At 37.8% G+C, this 21,462-nt stretch overlaps 4 protein-coding genes across 5 annotated transcripts; 1 reads left to right on the plus strand and 3 right to left on the minus strand.

Annotated features, from left to right (window-relative positions):
* Positions 1-963: 963 nt before the first annotated feature.
* On the minus strand, positions 964-8,483 carry LOC110382575 (zinc finger protein 91-like). Its single transcript, XM_064043126.1, has 5 exons — positions 8,216-8,483; positions 5,027-5,189; positions 4,250-4,378; positions 2,895-3,053; positions 964-2,401 (listed from the first exon to the last, which is right to left on the minus strand). The coding sequence occupies exons 1-5, from the start codon at positions 8,387-8,389 to the stop codon at positions 1,254-1,256; spliced, it is 1,773 nt and encodes a 590-aa protein (XP_063899196.1). The 5' UTR covers positions 8,390-8,483; the 3' UTR covers positions 964-1,253.
* Positions 8,484-8,924: 441 nt separating this feature from the next.
* LOC110382577 (gastrula zinc finger protein XlCGF26.1) lies at positions 8,925-13,288 on the minus strand. The gene is made up of 5 exons (XM_021343216.3): positions 13,036-13,288; positions 12,146-12,299; positions 11,589-11,711; positions 10,944-11,093; positions 8,925-10,082 (listed from the first exon to the last, which is right to left on the minus strand). The coding sequence occupies exons 1-5, from the start codon at positions 13,180-13,182 to the stop codon at positions 8,938-8,940; spliced, it is 1,719 nt and encodes a 572-aa protein (XP_021198891.3). The 5' UTR covers positions 13,183-13,288; the 3' UTR covers positions 8,925-8,937.
* A 677-nt stretch (positions 13,289-13,965) lies between these two features.
* LOC110382578 (uncharacterized) lies at positions 13,966-15,329 on the minus strand. Its single transcript, XM_021343217.3, has 2 exons — positions 14,881-15,329; positions 13,966-14,378 (listed from the first exon to the last, which is right to left on the minus strand). The coding sequence occupies exons 1-2, from the start codon at positions 15,324-15,326 to the stop codon at positions 14,168-14,170; spliced, it is 657 nt and encodes a 218-aa protein (XP_021198892.3). The 5' UTR covers positions 15,327-15,329; the 3' UTR covers positions 13,966-14,167.
* Positions 15,330-15,543: 214 nt separating this feature from the next.
* Positions 15,544-20,892, plus strand: LOC110382571 (zinc finger protein 560). 2 transcript variants are annotated; one of them, XM_064043124.1, is made up of 6 exons: positions 15,544-15,928; positions 16,971-17,109; positions 17,684-17,779; positions 18,488-18,757; positions 19,123-20,095; positions 20,341-20,892. In XM_064043124.1, exons 1-6 carry the CDS (start codon positions 15,653-15,655, stop codon positions 20,357-20,359), a joined length of 1,773 nt encoding a protein of 590 aa, XP_063899194.1. In that variant the 5' UTR covers positions 15,544-15,652; the 3' UTR covers positions 20,360-20,892. The 2 variants fall into 2 exon arrangements, with proteins under 2 accessions (XP_063899194.1, XP_063899195.1); XM_064043125.1 differs by lacking the exon at positions 20,341-20,892 and having other exon boundaries at positions 19,123-20,320.
* Positions 20,893-21,462: the final 570 nt, after the last annotated feature.

Consider the following 21,462-nt stretch of genomic DNA (forward strand, 5'->3'; position numbering starts at 1 on the left):
AACAGTCAAAATATATGAACAAAACGCAAGCCATCAAAGGCCTAACTTCAGACCGGCAAATTTATTTTACGAGAACTGCGCTGAAGTTAATAAGACAGTAATACATTAGCGGTGAGTTGCACCATTTAACTATAACGATAACCAAACCATAACCAGCCGTATACTTGCCGCGCATTGCTCACATCGGCGATTTGACTACTGACAATGTTCGGTTATCATTATCAGCCTTTTATCGACCCACTGCTGGGCTGCGGCCTCCTCTCACACGAAGAAGAATTGAGCGTTAATCACCACCCTTGCTCAATGACACGGCTGTCATTGAACATCGTTGGCAGTCGTTACTTGTAGACAGAAGCCAGTAAGTCTGACATCAGTCTAACCAAGGGGTATTGGGTTGCCCGGGTAACTGGGTTGAGGAGGTCAGGTAGGGCAGTCGCTTCTTGTAAAGCACTGGTACTCAGCTGCATCCGGTTAGACTGGAAGCCGACACCAACATAGTTGGGAAAAGGCTCGGAGGATGATTGCACAAAGTGATGATTTTAGGGTGCGTCCACATCTGGCGAATGTGCCGCGAACGTGCAGCTCGCGAGCCGTTTGCGACCTGTCCGCGAGCTGCGCGCGTGCGTTTTTGTTCGTGCGCCGCTTCTGCGCCGCACGTGTGCGGCGCGCGAGCTGCACATTCGCGGCGCATTCGCCAGATGTGGACGCACCCTTAGACTATAAAGTCCAGGTTTCCTCGAGATATTTTCTGTGGGCATAGTTAAATGATCCAACTCACCGTAAATGTCTCAATAAATTGTTAATTTTAACTAAAATTATGTTAAACTATTCACGTTACTAGTAATTGGTAATTTTCGTATGACTTGAACCAAAGTAGGTATTACTATAAACCGTTAAATGTACATAATAAATAAATACATCTTTTCGTTTCAAAATGTTGTTTTATTTCAAATATATATATATGACAGTCGGTACATTTAGAGCACATTGCAAACTTTTAGTCGGCCGATAGTTTGCTTGGACTCATAAATCAGTATGAAGATGAATGGTACTACGCACATTACATAGCCGGATTTTTTTAAAGAAAATCATAATTTCTTAAAAATATTTTTGCTAATTATCATATCAACTCTCGGCCGACTGTTTAATCTTCAATGTGTTATCAACATACATTTGTGTATGACAAGGAAAGGGTATATGCTTATAGCATTCACCTTAAGAAAATTTCGCCTCAAACATAATTTCTGACTACATTATCCTCTTAACGAACCACTTTCAGCTTCATGAGTGTGCATATGACTGACCAACGAGCCTTTTTGCACAAACGCTATCCCACAGACAGAGCAAATATACCTCCGATCATTATTATGCACCCTCATATGTAGTACCAACGCTTTATTTCTGCTATAAGCCTTTTTACACACACTACACACAAACGGCTTGACCCCACCATGTCTTAAATGATGTTCTTTCAACTCAGTATTAGTAAAACACTGGTAACTACAAAACTGACACTGAAAATCCTTTTGAGCCAAATGACACCTTTTGACATGAAGTGTCAAACTAAATTTTCTATTAAAACCTCTGTCACAAACTTTACATTTATACAAAATAGGTTCTACGTTATGCACTTCAACTAAATGCTTTTGCCTTGTAAAGTAATCTATGAATTTCTCATCACACTTTGAACATTTATATTTTTTTAATAATCTGTGAACTGTGTCATAGTGAATTTTGTGCTTAAGTTGGGAACCAAATGTTTTTTTACATATATTACACTGAATTGTATCAATTTTATGCTTATTATAAGCGTGGACTGATAATCTGTGTTTAGTAATAAATCCAGCACCACACTCTTCGCAGATAAAATTTCTAAAATGCATATTCATATGTCTTTCCACCGCTCCAAAAGTTTCAAACTGCCTCCCACATATTTGGCATTCAAGATCCATTTCTTTGAGCTTAAACGGTATAACCCTGTCCGGGTAATCTAAATATATTTTCTTATTATGTTTCTCTTGTAAATGAGTTTTTAATACACTTAAATTTTTCATATCCTCTTCGCAAATTGTGCATTTTAAATCTGTGATGTCTGCATAGACTATTAATTCATCAGCTGTGTATTTAGTAAGGAGTTTATATATGCTGCTTTTTGGGTGAATAGTTTGATGTTCTTTAATTGTATCATATTGGTATATTTGTCTACAATAAAAACAGGGGTATCCATTCCTCATTTTACTTTTAAAGGCAGTCGCATTACTGTTCTCGAAGAGTACGGTCGCGTTTAAGGCGAGCGCTATTTTATCTGAAGTAATTTTCTTGTCAGGTTTTTTAAGGCGTTTGGGCGCCTTTATAGATTTTTGGAAAAACCGCTCTATTGACTTTGGTTTCACTATTTTGTCTGAAAAAAAAAATTACATGGTTTAATCTTTAGTAATATTATTAATGCGAATGTAACTCTGTCTCTCCAGTACTGAACCTATTTCATCATCATCATCATCAGCCTATAGCAGTCCACTGCTGGACATAGGCCTCTCCAAGTGCACGCCACTGAGATCGATTTTCGGCTGCTCGCATCCAGCTCCTGCTACTATTAAATACTAATAAATAAAATAATTTTATTTTGTCCACAGATAGTCTATACCTAGAACATGAGAAAGGACGTACATAGGTAGGCAACTTTCTACCCGACTGCGGTAAGTAGTTCCCTCGGGTGAAACTGCGGGGAACAGCTAGTAAGGCTTTACTTTGAGAAAGACAAATAAAATATATGTAAGCTAAGGATGCATCTGTATACATTTTGCAAAAAATAAATAAATAAATAAATATATAGACTCAAATAGACTGTAAAACTTTATGTATGTAAGCTTATACTAAATACATAATAATGTTACCTTTCAAATTGCTCAAATGTTTAGCAAAAGCGGGATATATCTTGAGCAAATCGTTTCTTTCAGGCAACGGTTTGAGAGTACCAGCAAAGCGAGCCAGAAACTCTGATTCACCTTCTACGTATATATGCTCATCGTCAATTATTCTTGTGGTTTCAGCATCTGAAATCATCATCATCATCATCATCTCAGGCATAGGACGTCCACTGCTGAACATAGGCCTCCCCCTTAGATCTCCACAGATACCTGTTGGAGGCGACCTGCATCCAGCGTCGACGGCGACCTTTATAAGGTCGTCTGTCCACCTTGTTGGTGATGATGAAATGAAGATAAAAAAATATTAAAATAAGTATTTTACAACCAAGTTAAGCAACGCTTAGCGCGGTTGGTCTACGGATGGGTGACAATCTGTCGTAACGAGTTCTTCGGAGGTACTATAAACTGTAGGTCCCGGCTGTCATTTGAACATCTTTGGCAGTCGTTACGGGTAGTCAGAAGCCGGTAAGTCCGACAACCAGTCTTATTTAGGAGTAGGCATTGGGTTGCCAGGGTAACTGGGTTGAGGAGGTCAGATAGGCAGTCGCTCCTTGTAAAGCACTGGTACTCAGCTGCATCCCGGTTAGACTGGAAGCCGACCCCAACATAGTTAGGAAAATGACATGAATGAAACTGATCTACGTCAAAACTACTGAATCGATTTGAAACATTCTTTCACTGTTGATAAGCTACACTCTTTCTGAGTAACATAGGCTATATTTTATCCGGGTACGAGCAGTAACTCCCATGGAACGCGAGAAAAAGCGCGGGAAACACCTTTTTTTTAACGACGTCAGAAATCATCAAATGACCCCTCCCGCTGTGGGTTAGCAGCGGTGAGGGAGTGTCAGACTCTTACTGACTTAAAACCGTCGTGTTCCGTCGTAGATCTTTTATGTACCAGAGCCGCGGTAACTCGCGCGAACAATCCCGCAGAGCGCGGGAAACACCTACAGCCTTACTACAAAAAGTTAAACATATGTTGAAACACTTGTCTAAAAAACGTGTTGCTGCAAAATGGACCTTATTTCAACGTCATAATCTGTATTTTTTTTAGACAAGTGTTCGACAGATGTTTAAGTTTTCGTATAGTTAACCTACATCTGCTCAGAAGTGATTTATTAGCAAAGAACCAATCCCGAGTGACAGCTATGACGCGATGCACTGCGGGCCAATCACCGCTTTAGCTCGCCCCCGCGCCTCACTTCATACCACAAAAGGGACCCAATAAATTACTTCTGCGCAGGTGAGGGTCAGAGCTCAAGATTCGTGCCGATAACTATAGTAAGACCACTAGTTTTTAAAATAAATGCCTCACTCACCACTTTCAAAATGTTCTTCATTTTCATCAAATTCTTCGACGCGTATTTGTGTACTAAAGTCTCCGTAACTCACTTCTGTGTCTATTTCACATTCTAGCTTTATTTCTGATGTTAATTCTCTTCCTGGAACTGATGAATACTAATATTATAAAAAAGAAAGTTATAGTTATCGGCACGAATCTTGAGCTCTGACCTACATCTGCTCAGAAGTGATTTATTAGCAAAGAACCAATCCCTAGTGACGGCTATGACGCGATGCTCACTTCATACCACCAAAGGGACCCAATAAATTACTTCTGCAGAGTTGAAGGTCAGAAAGCTCAAGATTCGTGCCGATAACTGTATTATAAATAAGAAAGTTACTGTCTGTACTGAACCGATTTAACTAGTTACTAATAAAAGACATGGGTTACTTTTTAGCTGGTTGAGGAAAGTGGTTCTGCAGGGATGTTGGTTAAATTTTATAGTTATCAGAAGGCAGAAAATCTGTTAACCAGTCTTACCAAGAGGCCAAGAGACCAAGTTGCCTGGAAAACTTTTTTAACTGTACACTGAGCGAGTTCACAAGGGCCACTTACTGTGTAGTATGTAAGGACTAGTAGTTGTTTTGTACTGTGTTATATCTATAGTTAAATAAATAAATAAATATAAAGGCTCCAAAAAACTAAATCGAATAGAAAAATTAATTCACTATTTGGAAGCTATATCATTCCTGAGTAACATAGGCTATATTTTACATAGGCTAGAAAATAGCAACCTAGTAAAAAATATTCTTACCATCAATAAACTCAGTTTTGTTATCCTGTTCAGCTTTATGTACTATACTGTTCAGCAACTGCTGTTCCGTGCTGACCACCATCATACGGAAGCTGATGGCATCTCGGAGACGTCTCACGCAGTGGCAGCATATCAGTGAAGATATGTTTTTGTGTAGTGTTAGCTGAAAGATTCAAAGTCAAAGTCAAAATTCTGTGAACATAGGTAGGTTACAAGTAGGGCTTTCAATACCGGTATTACGGGATCCCGTAATACCGTGATCACGGATATATTTTGGTCTTTTTTCAATACCGGTATTGAAGAGCCAATACCGTGATTACGGTATTACAATCTTTTTTATAATTTTAATTATTTTGGTTTGAGTAAGTTGTATTAAATAAGATAGATAACTACGTACTCGTAAGATCTACTCGTAATATTATTCTCACACTTCACACTTGTGTATTAAGCGCCAACTTTTATTTCCAGCATACCTCCACCTTTCTTAAACAACTGGTTTCTTAATCGATCGAGCGAGCCAAACGACGTTATTGTTTTGTTAGTCAGTAGTAAAGAGACATCTCATCACTAGGATGTATCGCCAATCTACTTGGCAACACTGCAGGGACTCCAGAACAGAGTAGATTTCAACCGAGTCAAAGGCCTTCTCATAGTCCACAAATGCTAGACACAGTTGAAGTTGAAGAACAGGACGACAACAGTCCTACTCCACGTCTCTGGAGTTCTCCCTTCAAACAGGACATCGTTAAAAAGCTTCTGGAGCTCCCCCAGTATGGGCTTACCTCCTGCTTTTAGTAGCTCTGTTGTAATGCCATCCTCGCCAGGTGCTTTTCCATTTTTGAGCTGTCTCAGAGCGATCTCGATTTCGCTGACTTCTGGCAGGCGGTGAAATGGCGTGTTAATGTGGCTCTAGAATCCTCATTTCCGGGATCATGGGATAGGGAGATGCATGCGATGCGTATAACCGGCCATAGAAGTTTTCCACTTCCGAAAGGACTGCCGGCACCGAAGAAATGACTTCTCCACATGTTGTGGTCAGCTTCGTTAAGTGGCTTCTTCCAAGAGATTTTACGAACACCTTTGACCCCCGATTCAGCTCAATTGCTCTTTCAATGTCTAGAGTATTGGAGCACCGGAGGTCACGTCGTACGTGCTTGTTGATCTCTTGGTTTAGAGCCCGCTTAGCTGACGAAATGACAGGCGGGTTTTCACGTCGTTTCTTCATAAGCCCTAATGTCTCTTCCGAAAGCTTTGATTTCTTGCCCTTACGCTGCATGTTCGCTGAACCTTCCTCCCTGAGGATCCGAACCACATATTCATGGTTCTGGTTAACGTCTGTTGTGGTTTCCACGGCGGCAAATCGGTTCTCCAAATTTGACTGGAACGTTTCAGATCCTGAAATGGTTTGGAGCAGTGTTGGTCGGAGCTTGGCCTTCATCAGACGGAAACGTTCGGCCTTGAAGTTACCGACTTGTCAGAGAGCCTCGGACAAGTCGGTAATCGCTACCGGTATTAAACCTATTGATCACGGAGACGTTTCTATGTGCTTCTTGTTCGTCATGATGTAGCCAGTCTCATTTTTAGTCATAGTGTCGGATTCACAGCGTGATTGGACGCTTTTTGAAACTAAAGGATTGTGTTTTAAAAGTTTTAATCGATCTAAAATTAAACTCCGATTTCGAATTAGACGAATTCGATTTGACAATATAAAAAAATATTTACAACAGCCTTTCTGTACTAAAAGTAACTGTATTAGAAATTTGTAAACGGGATGCCAATTTACTAAAAGCGAATATTGCGTTAAAATGTATGTTGACGAAGTTAGATGGTCAAGCTACTATCTTATACTTAAGCCTAAATCTTGCAAAAGCACTTCGAAGACGCATAAAGGAGCGACGACTTTTATTAAGTTAGAGCTGGAGTATTGCAATATTTGCATCACCCACAATACCGTGATCACGTGATCACGGTATTGAAATTTTTAATACCGGTATTGATACCGGAATTGAAAAAATCCGGTATTTGAAAGCCCTAGTTACAAGGTGTTAGTATAATAATAATGTTTCACTATGCCCTGCTCGTAGAGCGTACAGATATAATTAGTAGGTATCAAATACTAGGTAAAATCTATTTAGTTATATAATTATAATATAAAGATAATGTAAATACATTAAATTAATGTAAATACATTATCTTTATAATTTATGTTGAGTTAACACTAAAACATCTTACTAAAACTATAATAAATCTAACTAAACTTATAATATCTCTAGAGTATGTATGATTGAAATTTTATAACATTTTTTTGTTTTTATTTAGATCATTTACGTAGCAGTGCAATCTGGTAAAAAAAGACTAAGAAAAGAAGAAGAGAAAGATGTCCCAAAATATATCCTTAGTATATAGGAATGAGCAGGAAGCTTGTTTAAATATGTTCTTCTATCACGCTATGGAGGGAGACAGATCGCAGTTACTGTTACTGCCTTTGTTATCGTCCCACTGCTGGACTGCGGCCTCCTCTCACACGGAGAAGGATTGAGCATTATTCACCATGCTTGATCAATGCGGGTTGCTGATTTCAGACTTTATAGTCCAGGTTTCCTCAAGATGTTTTCCTTGACCTTTATATCAGCCATTGTTGTCTAAGATATACTTAGAAAGTACCTACATACAAACTTAGAAAAGTTGCATTGGTACTTGCCTGACCTGGAATCGAACCCGCGCCCTCATACTCGAGAGGTTGGTTCTTTACCCACTAGGCCACCACGACTTTTTTTTCGCAGTAAAAAAGAAAAAAATATAAGTATCCAAGTACACAATATACAGTTTTGCATTACTTAGCTATTTGACTCGTTACTAAGTCTTATGTGAGCAATCTGGATGCGAACGTGAAGCGATGCGGCGCGACGCGAAAATAACAAACAGTCGATTTCTTTTGAATGTCCTACGTGACCAAACACACGTACGGTGCGATACGGCGCAGCAAAGCGTACTACCTTGAATTCGCTTCATATCGCTTCGCTTTCGCGTTGATTCGCTCACGTAGGACGCACCCCTGTTCGTAAAAACATTGTCGAGAAGTTTACTCGTTCAAAGTTGAAACTCTTAATTTCACAGGGCACGGCGTAAAGCGTCAAATGGCCAAGTTCAGAATTGCAAAGTTATTTTAATTCTCAAATAAATACTCACGGACAAATTGAAACATTCCTTGAATATATCTTTGTAAACTTCTCTTAAATTGTTAAAATAATATTCTTTGGAAACATCTCTGTGGCGACCTTTAGCCATACAACAGCGGCACACACCGTACTCGGTATAGCACTCAGTATTTTCTGTATTTGAGTTATTTTCCGTCGAAAACATTGCAAGAGAAGAATGTAAACAATGCGAAAATTCTGAAAATGTAATATTTACATAATAAAGTACTCTGTTACATTTACTGACAGTCAGTGACAGCTCACTAGTGATGTGCATAAACTAAAACCGTGTGTGTGGCCGTAAATTAAAAATTACTAAATTTTGTAAGAGAATCGACTAATGTTGGTTGAAAAGTACTGCTACTCCCCGCTAGATGGCGCTGTTTTCAAAAATTGATGTACCGTACGTGTGCGATAAGATGCTCTACTTCAGACAATCGTTTTTTTTTAAATGTGTTATACACATTTATGCCCATTTTCACCAACAATCTCTTAATCTAAGTGCCACTAATAACTAATATAACTATGGATAAGGGATACCTAAACTTTGGTGAAAACGAAATTCTTATTAAGTGTTCCGTAAATGCTCTTAGGAGATCCCATAATTTAGGTATTTGTTGGTGAAAATGGGCATTAGTATCGTTTGAAATAGACACAAAAATATTTACCAAGAGATTAATTCAAGAAATAAAATCACGAAATAACTCAAATTATTTATTGTATACTAAATTCTAGATGATGAGTCTTCAAATGTCCTTTCAAGCTACATTTCTGTACAAACGCCTGCCCACACACCGCGCATGCGAACCTTCGATCATTATTATGGATCCTTAAATGTTCCTTCAAAGTTTTCTTCCTCGCGTACGACTTCTTACAAACAGAACATTCATATATTCTCTCTCCATTATGCTTAACCATATGAACTCTCAATTCGTTGTTAGTAAAACATTTATAAGAACACATTTCACATTGAAAATCTCTCTCTTCTAAATGGTCTCGCTTCATATGTCTAGACAGCGTGTATCTACGGTCGAAACTTCTATCACAAACATTACATTTGTACCTCAAAGGAGCAACTCCGTGCACTTGGGCTAAATGCTTTTGCCGCCTAAAGTACTCTGCGAAACGCTCCGGACATTTTGTACATTTGAACCTTTTCATTAACTTGTGAACTGTGTTTACATGATTCTTATGTTTCTGTCGCGTCGTGAAAATTTTTCCGCAAACTTCACAAGGAAAATTCCCACCAATATGCATACTTTTTGTGTGAACTTTTAGTCTGTATTTCGTAACAAATCCTGAGCCACACTCTTTGCAAACATAGTTCCTAAAATGTACATTCATATGCCGTTCTATAGAGCCAAAAGTTTCGAAATTAAAACCACATATTTGACACTCGTGCACTCCACTTTGAGACAACTTGAAAGGTATAACTCTATCTGTAAACTCTAAATACATAGCCTTTTTATGTACATTAGTCAAATGAGATTTTAATTCGTTTAAATTCTGTATTTTTTTATCACATAGAGTACACGCTAAATCTGTAATATCGACATAGACAACCAGGCATTCAGCGCCATAGTTTTTCAAAACATTTTTTATTTCTGTTTTTTTATGACCATTTGTGTGTTCGCGAAGTTTTTCTATGTTTTCGAAGATATTTCTGCAGTAAAAACAAGGGAAGCCGGTACGAGACTTGCTTTTGAACGGAGTGGCGTTCGAACATTCTAGAATGGTTCCTACGTTGACGATGTGGGCCAGTTTCTCTGATATGACGGAACGACGGTGACTGCTGGATACGCGACGAGTTTCGTGATCTTCTATCAGTTTAAGTATCGTTTTTGGGAATACTTTTATATCTGGAAGTGAGAAAATATTTTTTAAACATATGTAAGTATTAGATAAGCCCTTAGGAAAAAGTGTAGGCTGGTGATATTTTTAAAATTTCTTATTGAATAAACGGGTAAAGTGCAAGTCGGACACCCGCCACTAAGGCTTCCGTACCATTATCTAAAAACAAAAAAAAAACACGTTAGCTGCATGAGAGCCCAAAAAATATTTAATTTATTTTACTTTTCAGCATTTTTTGTCATAGTGGCAACGGAAATACACGGTTTAAGTCACTGTTCGTGAGATACAACCTGGTGACAGACGGACAGCAAAGTTTTATTATAGCGATAGGGTGCTGTTTACCCTTTGGTTATGGAACCCTCGGGTCCAGTTTTACCCTTTGGGTGCAGAACCCTAAAATTTTTTTCTACAACCTTAACACAATGGGGTGGTAAAGGTTGAGTGTACTACTGACTACTAAAAAAGTCGTGGTGGCCTAGTGGGTAAAGGACCAACCTCTCAAGTATGAGGCGCGGGTTCGATCCCAGGTCAGGCAAGTACCAATGCAAGTTTTCTAAGTTTGTATGTACTTTCTAAGTATATCTTAGCCACAATTGGCTGTGTTTCGGATGGCACGTTAAACTGTAGGTCCCGGCTGTCATTGAACATCCTTGGCAGTCGTTACGGGTAGTCAGAAGCCAGTAAGTCTGACACCAGTCTAACCAAGGGGTATTGCGTTGCCCGGGTAACTGGGTTGAGGAGGTCAGATAGGGCAGTCGCTTCTTGTAAAGCACTGGTACTCAGCTGAATCCGTTTAGATTGGAAGCCGAGCCCAACATAGTTGGGAAAAGGCTCGGAGGATGATGACTACTGACTACTAAATGACTTACTCTGCAACATATCAAGCTGTCGGCAGTATTCGGGACATATTTCCGGCAGTTGTTGTCGTGTCGGAAGCGGCGGCGGCGGCGCGCGCGCAAACCTGCCGAGCAGAGCCGCCTCGCGCTCTACCAAGTTATCTGTACTGTCTGATACGTAATCTAGAAAATTAAAAAATGTTAATGAAAATATAGTTCTTTCAAACTATGCCATTACGCTCCATTAAGTTTTTCGAATCCTTCTCCGTGTGAGAGGAGGCCTGTTCCCAGCAGTCGGACAATATAAGGGCTGTAAAAGTAACAGTTCTCCAAATAGGTGTCCTAAAAATCTACGGTTGAACTCCATTTGAATAGACCCTTAACTAAAGGTAATCTTGATCGGACTTTTTACACAAATACATATTAAACAAATAAACTACTGAGTAAAAAAATGTTTAATTGATCAAATAATTGTTATTTACTGCATTTACAATGATTTTTAGCTGAATTTAATTTTTAAACTGGTTTTTTAAATAAAAAGTCAAGTACCTACCTACTCAGATGGAAGGAAGAAGAATAGAGTACAAACAGTGAAGCTTGTAGACATATACTGCTAATAGCTCATACGGGGAACTTTTTCGAAATGAGACTGAAATAGAATAAACATTTTAAACTCACCACTAAGAGCGAAGTCAGACTCATATTCCTCCACATCCACGTCTGCCTCAGCTTCCTCCTTCACGTCGGCTGTCTGCTCTAGTTTAACATCCAAATTGCTCTCTAGACTGTCTTCTACTGGCACTGGAATTACAAGAAAACATCTCATAATTATGGTATAGTTATCGGCACGAATCTTGAGCTCTGACCTACATCTGCGCAGAAGTCAGAAAAAACGACTCTGTCTTTTATTATGTAGTGATGAGAATTACCATTAGTTTGTATGTACTTTTCTAAGTATATCATAGACACCAATGACTGTGTTTCCGATGGCACGTTAAACTGTAGGTCCCGGCTGTCATTGAACATCCTTGGCAGTCGTTACAGGTAGTCAGAAACCAGTAAGTCTGAAACCAGTCAAACCAAGGGGTATCGGGTTGCCCGGGTAACTGGGTTGAGGAGGTCAGATAGGCATTCGCTTCTTGTAAAGCACTGGTACTCAGCTGAATCCGGTTAGACTGGAAGCTGACCCCAACATAGTTTGGGAAAAAGGCTCGGAGGATGATGATTAGAATTACCATTAACAAACACAGTATCCTTATCATCAGCAGCGATGGCTTGCAGCAGCTGTCTCTCCGTGCTGGCCACCATCATACGGAAGCTGGTCGCGTCCCGCACTCGCTGTATGCATGTTGAGCATATCAATGTAGATAGCAGTGAGTTTGTAGATAGCTGTAATAATTAAACTTTTGATTAGACCAGCTACGATTACATTAAAAAAGTTGTGATGGCCTAGTGAGTAAAGAGCCAACCTCTCGAATATGAGGGTGTGGGTTTGATTCCAGGTCAGGCAAGTACCACTGCAACTTTTCTAAGTTTGTATGTATGTACTTTCTAAGTATATCTTAGACACCAAAGACTGTTTTTTGAATGGCACGTTAAACTGTAGGCTGTCATTGAACATCCTTGGCAGTCACTAGGGGTAGTAAGAAGCCAGTAATAAGGGTTGACAACATCAAGGCAGTCGCTCCTTGTAAAGCACTGGTACTCAGCTACATCCGGTTAGACTGGAAGCCGACCACAACATAGTTGGGAAAAGGCTCGGGAGTTGATGATGATAATTAGAGCAGCTACATTGTTCATGATGTACATAATTGAAATAATTGTTTAATGTTAAATTGGTTCATATGCATTAGATGTAATTTTTGAGAATTTAATTTAATACTAACATAAGGCTCAGTTATACTAACACTATAAATATGTAGAAATTTGAAATAAATTCGGTTTCTTAGGTCTAATGAGCAGTAATGAGCCTAATTAATTGCGGATAAGGCATAGCAATTTGGAGCAGTAATTAACGATACATTGTTTGCTTATAAAAGCGTAATGAAATTCAAGACAAGAGATGTAAGACTCGAAAGTAACAGGGATATGTAAATAAACTATTATATTAAAAGGTAAAACTTACAAATAAATTAAAGGTTTCCATAAAAATATCGAAATATACTTCGCGTATCCCGTTGATGTAATATTCCTTCATTATATCTCTGTGGTGGCCTTTCGCTAAGCAACAACGGCATTGTCCGTAGCTCGCATTAGTTTTACTGCTTTCCATTATTTTTCTTTTGTTATTTTAACACAAATTAAAGTCAAAATAAACAAACAACACAAAATTACAATGGGCCATTGACACTTGGTTTGACAAGTAGTTTTTTTCGATAGTGATGGTATAGGTTTTTTATCGAAAATACGGTTTTTAGCACATTTACGGTTAACTTCAAAGAGATTAAATAATGTGAAGAACTCATTTTTGAAACCTCTTTAACAACACTTTGAAGCCCTTATCAAGCTTTTTTATTTTTGACCATTAAAATAAAAACCCGGGGATAATGGAGCCCCCCATCAGTTGAATCCAAACTAATATTATAAATGCGAAAGTAACTCTGTCTGTCTGTCTGTCTGTCTGTCTGTCTTTCTGTCTGTCTGTCTGTCTGTCTGTCTTTTCTTCACGCCTAAACTACTGAACCGATTTGTGTGAAATTTGGTACAGACATAGTTTGAAACTTGAGAAAGGACATAGGATAGTTTTTATTACAAAAAAAAAAAAAAATTATTCCGGACATATAGCGCCATCTATTGGTCAAATCAAAAATCTGCTGGTAGTCACTATTTCACGCGAACGAAGTTGCGGGCAAAAGCTAGTTTTTCTTATAAAATTGGTTCAGTTGTTTTGGAGCCATCTTTTGTTTTCATTAATATTAGTCGTGCTTTTTTAGACATCCAAGCTCAAGGTGTGGTTGTAATAGGCCTTTTCGCATCCTATTCTTACCGACACTTTTTCTGTAGTTTCAATGTAAAATGATGACCTACAGAGAAACAAATGAAATAAAAACAAAGGTAGTTTTGAAGCATTTTTTAATATCAAAAATTTAACTTAACTTTTGTAGCTTTGTTTTCAAGCTTAAAACTAACACTATTTTATCACAACAAATGAACTTATCATATACAGTTAAACTTATCCAGAAAAGTTATCATTGAAATTACAATCACTTTTGCCTTACAAGACATAGGAATAAAAAAACAAACAAACAAAAGACAACTCAGTTAGTTTTTTTATCTAACAAGTCTACATAGGCACATTCAATAAGGTCTTCATCCTTTACTCCAAGCTTGTTCTGAAGGTCACGGGCGATGGCCTGACCTTCTTCCAAGGTCTGCTCAGGACGGAGTACAACCTCTAACTCCATGTAGTTGCCTAGATCTTCTACAGTGTCTATGTGTATGCGGGTTTGGTCTACCATGAAGAGTTTACTAAAAAAACAAAAGAATTTGCAATGATTATTTTTTTGTTTAGGGTAGACAGTCAAGACCAGTTTTGGTTGGAGTGTAGCAAAGGGTGTGCAAGGCTTTTGGGACTTGGAAAATTTTTCATAAAAAATGAAAATTTCTGAAAATGTCTAGTTTTTCATTTCTATCGTATAGAATACTTAAAAATAAGACGAAAACCATCTGGGCACCTTTTGCCTAGGACCAACGGTTCGCCTGAAAATGAGCACTGAAGGTCACTGTAAACAAAGGCAAAGTCGACGGAGCCCCGCGCCCAAAAGCCTTGCACACCCTTTGCTACACACTAACCCCAGTTTTACCTAGGTGTATTGGATCGCCCTGGTAACTGGGTTCAGGAGGTCAGATAGACAGTTGCTCCTTGTAAAATTCTAGTACTCAGCTGCATCCGGTTAGACTGGAAGCTGACCCCAACATAGTTGGGAAAAGACTGGGCAGATAGTAATGTATTTTTAAAATTTGAACTCACCGTTCCTTAACAACTCTGCCTCTAATACCTAAACATTTCTTCAGCATATCATCCAATAATTTAGCTTTATCTTTGTCTTCCACAGAGAAATTTAACAATTCGTAGTTGCTAAGCTTAGGTCCACCCTCGTCCGATCGATCATACCTCACCAGCGTGGCCGACGAATCTTCATAAATCCTCATTTTCAACCGACCTTCATTAACTTTATAAAATGTATCATCTTGATTGATTATTTTCGCCGGGCCGCCGCTCAATTCTTGAGCGATTTTGCAAATGTTGTCGTAATCGGTGATTTTCGCTTTTATTTCTACGTTACGCATTGTAGTATATTTTGTAAGTCTAGGGATAACACTTTGCTGAAACGCTGGTGCCGAACTGCTGAATTTTGTTGTGAAAAGATTATGAACACGAACGAACAGGAATAAACACGTTTTCCCGCCGAACATTGACATTTTTCAAAAAGTTAAGACAGTTATTTCTTCGTTCTGTAATTACTTGGGTAGCCTATTTTCAATCACGCCACATTTTTTATTCCTATTCATTATTGCTGCAATCGGTAATCCATTTAGCTGGTATTGAAGGAGATGACATAAATAAATTACGAGTGTTTATTTAAACTATAGTTTATTAGTTTTTTTCATCGTTTTCCGTTAAGGTTTATTAGAATAGGTAACTTAAGTTTCAAAACTTATTCCTAAACGGATGCAACTTCAAGATTATTTGTCCTTTTCTTGCAACGACTAATTTGTGTGGTAACGACAGAGAAAGGACTATGTTGTTTATTTTTATTTTGTGTACCTGTCAAATCTGTCAAAAGTTGAAGGAATGGCCTATCGACTACTGCAAAAATGAAAAACAAAACATCTTAAAGGGTTTTTTAATTAAAACAATGAATGTGCACAGTACAGAAAGCTGGGCTTCGCAGCCCGATGTATGCCGCTTGTGTTTATCTACGAGCGGGACGTGGGATGTGACCGCATCTTATATTACGGAGGTCGGAAATAAGGAGGTTTATTCAGAATTGTTGCAAGACTGCTTTGGTATATCGGTACGTAATAATTTTATTTAGTCTCCTACGCCTGTTAAATCTTTATGTCTCATGCTATTGCCTATAAGAATTTTTGTTTTTTTTTTCTTAGCCTGGATTGTACCACTGCTGGGCAAAGGCCTCCACACATCTCGATCTTTTGAGTCTTCTAACTAATCATGGTTGTAGGCGTCCAAGCCGTCCAGCTATCTCTTCCGAGACCTACCTACCAATTTCCTTTTTTAGGGTTCCGTACCCAAAGGGTTAAACAGGACCCTATTGTTTTCGCTCCTCTGTCCGTCCGTCTGTCACCAGGCTGTATCTCATGAATCGTGATAGCTAGAGAGTTGAAATTTTCACAGATGATGTATTTCTGTTGCCGCTATAACAACAAATACTGAAAACTAGAAAAAAATAAATAGTTGGGGACTCCCATACAACAAACGTGATATTTTGCTCATTTTTGCTCGATATCCATAAATATATATAGAATATTACTTTGGATGGTACGGAACCCTTCGTGCGCGAGTCCGACTCGCACTTGGCCGGTTTTTTAATTTATTTTCTTTATTTATTTAACCCTGGGTTTTGGCTTCTTTTCATCCAGCATCTGTCTGTATCTATACTAATGATATAAAGATTTTTTTTCAGTGTCAGATACCATTTATCGATTCAAACTAGGTATATCTACTTTTATCCAGTTTCACATAGAAGTCCCCTTAATAAATGGGTGGAACCACTAGCAGAAGTGGTATATAGTGTACTAGCTTCTGCCAGCGGTTTCACCCGCATCCCGTGGGAACTACTTCCCGTACCGGGATAAAGAGTAGCCTATAGCCTTCCTCGATAAATGGGCTATCTAACACTGAAAGGAATTTTCAAATCGGACCAGTAGTTCCTGAGATTAGCGCGTTCAAACAAACAAACAAACTCTTCAGCTTTATAATATAGTATAGATAACTTTTTACAATATCTTAATAATAAATATATATACAACATACAACTAACTTTATAACAACTAACTATATTTTGTATATTAAACAATTTTACAATTCATTTCCAGTTATCCCACCTAACAGAATGGGGTCCAAGCAGAATGGCTTGTACGGTGTGTGTGAGTCAACTGAGGGACGCACACACCTTCCGGAAGCAAGTAGAACAAGCCGAGAGACTGTTTGTTACGTACTGTGATAGTAGGAAAGGTAATTTGAATATTATATCACATTTATAAGTCAAGTTTAGGGCCTGATAAACACCTGACCAGCTTTTTATGAAGCTTGGCAGAGTTGGTAGTAATATACCACATGTGTCAGAATAACATAATATCCGGTGTGTCGTACCTAATCACATATACTTTATGATATTCTATGGCGAATTGTAAAAAAAATAACCTAATCCATTCAGTGATTTAGCCACAGGAGTCATTTTTTGTTTTTATAATTAACAACATCATGTGTAAAGCAGAGATAAAGTACAGGAGTATCAAATGTTTTCATCAGTTGACAGCTGTCAGTTTTCAAGGGAGAATTTCTGTTGTTTGTACTGACTCTTAAATGGTGTTCTAATTCTTGCACATTTTTATTGTATTTATTTTGTTAGAAAAATGCATTTTATTATTTATTTATTTCATTGTTGTCAAATTATGTAGCAAATGAAATTATAAATAATTTATTTATTATTATTGTTTATTTATAGCACATGTAAAAGTTTTCTTGACACAGCTTTTTTCTTACAAGATTCTTTGAAGATTATTTCCTTATTTATTGTATGTTTCAGATATTTTCAACCCGCTCACTATTAAAACTGAGTTAGAAGTAGCAGATAACTTGGACAGCCCTAATTGTGTAAACAATACAGCTGAAGACAGTGATGGTAAGTTACATTTATAGTACAGTCCTCATCAAATAACTTTGCCCTTCTTACAATATAAATGTAATCCTATAATTAATAACTAGCTTCTGCCAGTGGTTTCTCCTGTGTCACCCCGTGACCCTCAGTGGGTCATCCCGTGGAAACCTCTGAACGAACCCGCATAAAAAGTAGCCTATAGCCTTCCTCGATAAATGGGCTATCTAACACTGAAAGAATTTTTCAAATCGGACCAGTAGTTCCTGAGATTAGTGCGTTCAAACAAACAAACTCTTCAGCTTTATAATATTAGTATAGATGAATGCAAAGTATAACAATACAGGCCGTTTTCCCGCGGTTTCACACGCGTCCCTTGGGAATTAGATAACACCACGCATGCCTCATATCAAATGTTAACTTAGCTACAAATAATCACCAAAAAAATATTTTTATTTTCCCCTGTAAATCTGTAGAAAAAATAATTTTTATTAACCTTTTGAACGCCAATGTCGGCTATAGCCGACATGAGCAAGCGTGCCCTGTGCGCCAACGACGGCTATACTCGACAAAAAACAGGTCGCAGAAAAATACAAAATAAACCTATTAAATCATTACTTTTATGTATTTTTTAGTAGATATTTAATTAAGATTTTCGGGCTTGGCGTACAGGGCATAGGAATACCGATATGGCGTGGCGGTGAAAAGGTTAATAATTGTATTTTCTATTTACAGATGACAATAAACAAATTCTGCAATCAGAAGCAGCCACAGAAAAACAAATTTCGGAAATGAACAAGAGAAAGAGTCAAAAAACTATTTTGAAAACCAAAAGGAAAAGAAAAAATATGATTTTGAAAGAAGACATGGATTCGGATACGCCGATAGCTGAGTTTTCAAAGAAAAATGTGCCTAAAGCAGTAGTGTATAAGAATGAAAATGAAATAGCGGGCTCTTTGCTTGAAGAAGAGAGAAAAGATTTGAATACCGCAGTTGTTGAAATAGGTATGTCAATCAGTCAGTATTTTCTACATTTTGATAATAATAGAGAGGTTTTTTTGGTTTTTACTGGCTCTGAAACTATTGAAATTTTTTCACTGTTGGGAGCAGACTATCTCCAAGTTACATTGGCCAAAAAAGTTAATTCATTAGGGTGCGTGCGTCTATGCACGCTTAGTACCTATCGAAGTATTAGCAATTTATTCCCTTACCACCTTATTATAAAACGTGGTTTTAAAAAGTACCGGGTTTAGTACTAGATTTTGACCAATAACTTTGTTTGAAATGTTAGTTTGTACATATAGTACTAAAGCCAGTTTTTTTTGGGACCATATTTTTTTATAATAAGGTAAAATCTTTTTTATTTTCAGGATTCCGGCACACAAGACCTCAGAACTTGGTCAAACAAGTTTCCGAACGCAAACGAGTCATACTTACATGCGACACAGTTCTAAGAGACACTACAGCCTGCCCCTTCAGGCATCACAAGAGTTGGTTCCAATGCTTCTTCTGCCAACAAGACTTCATGGAAATCAACCTCCTTCGAGAACACATGCGTAAAACACACGCCGACATAGACGTAGAAATAAAAAAAATAAAACGTTACCCCCGCTCCCTTCAAATTGAAATTTCAAATCTAGAATGCCGCCAATGTCATTTGAATTTGACAGATGTCGTTTCGATGTGCCGCCATTTTGTTGAGGTGCATAAAAAGGTTATATACAACGAGTGTATAGCTGATTATAAAGTTGATACTAGTCCATATTCGTGCCATATATGCGGCCAACAGTTTCATGTTTTCAGAACTTTAACTACACATTTGAATGAGCACTACGCTAACTGCATATGCGATGTATGCGGAAAATCGTTTCTAAATTCAAAGCGTTTAAAAGTACATAAGCGAACGCATGAAAACGGCCATTTTCCTTGTACAGAATGCGGGAAAATACTTAAAACTAAGACTTCTAAAGCCAATCATATGGAGAGTGCTCATTCAAAGCGAGTAATAAAATGCCAGATATGTTTTAAGCCTATGAAACATTATAACGACAGAATTAAACACATGTCTGAGGTACACAATATAACACATAAGTTTAAATGTCCCATTTGTGGCCGAGAGTACAATATAAAACATTATTTAGCTACACATATAAGACAGACGCATGGACAAAAGAATAAGAACTGTTCGGAGTGTGGTATGGCTTTTATAACGAACCATGGTTTGAAGAAACATATGTTAAAACATTCTGGGTTGAAGCCTTATAGTTGTAATGTTTGTTGTAAGTCGTATGCGAGGAGTTACACGTTGAGAGAGCATATGAGGGCCCATGATAGCGAAAAGAGGTTTGCTGATAATGAATGAGTACTTATGTAAAAGCTTAAAGATAGGCGCTGCGGTTATTCGAAAGAGACACCGCGGCGCTGGTACATAAAAGGCCTACGACGGAACACGACGGTTTTTAGTCAGTAAGAGTCTGACACTCCCTCACCGCTGCTAACCCACAGCGGGAGGGGTCATTTGATAATTTTTGACGTCGTTAAAAAAAGGGCATGAGCCCTTTTTTTTTATCATGAGATAGCGAAAAGAGGTTTGCTCATAATGAATGAGTACTTATGTAAAAGTTTTATTTTACAGAGTTTTCACACTAGCGGATTTTCTGCTCTTATTTGTACGTTCAGACTGAATGTGTCGTGCGTATACGCTGGGTTTTTAAACGCGCGACAAAAATCCCGTAGTGGGAATATGCGCTCAACCTTATTAACAATATTATAGAGAAAAGTTCTTGGAAACTGCTAGTCAAATAACTTTGCCACTCTAGTTTTTCAACTTTTTAAGATATGTAGGACTTAATTACTTTACTTATTTATTTATTTTATTTATTCTTTAAGTTTTCCCACGGCTTGTGTATCACAATATAGAAAAAACACGCAACAGCCATGAACTATTCCTACGAAAAGATTAAAATTGTTATCTTACAAGTTATTCGGATCTAAATAATCAAAATTTCTGAGTATAATTAATCTAGATGATACCTACTATAGTTATGTATGAAGTTTAATTATCTACTAATCTGTATAAGAAAACAATATTTATTCTGTAAAATATATAATCAGTTTTATACAATAAATAAATGACTAAAGTATGTATAATTTGTGTTTTCTTTAAATCTGCAAACTATGTTGCTATGTAGGTGTTCGTATTTATCACAAATTTAAAATTAAAATCGAGTATTCGAAATTAATATTTAAAGGTAAATCAGTAATATAAGTTTGTGAATTTTTAAAATGTAGGTAGTGCGTTAAGTGTATAATTTTATTATGATGATATCCTTCTAGCCGATTATCAGCTATAGCGGCTGTTCGGCAGATCAGCCAGCTGCGGAGGAAATATTATAGTGTAGATACAGGTGCACTCACTGTTCCGTCACTCCCACAGCCCGATAGGACGGCAATTTGATACCACCAAAGAGAGATCAAAAGCAAGACCGACATTGACGTGCTCTCTGATGCACGTTAGTTTCAATAACCTACTTCCAGACTCCGGGCTGTTTTGTGAAAGTTGCTAAAACCCACAAAGCGATTTCGGCACGACCCGGGAATAGAACCCGAGACCTCGTGCACAGCAGCCGTGACAGCCAAGACCAACATGACATGTTATGCATACATTTCTGAACGATATACCAAAGTGTCAAATAAGATGGCGCTTATTA

This window comes from Helicoverpa armigera, chromosome 30 (assembly GCF_030705265.1).
Source record: "Helicoverpa armigera isolate CAAS_96S chromosome 30, ASM3070526v1, whole genome shotgun sequence".
NCBI lineage: Eukaryota > Metazoa > Arthropoda > Insecta > Lepidoptera > Noctuidae > Helicoverpa > Helicoverpa armigera.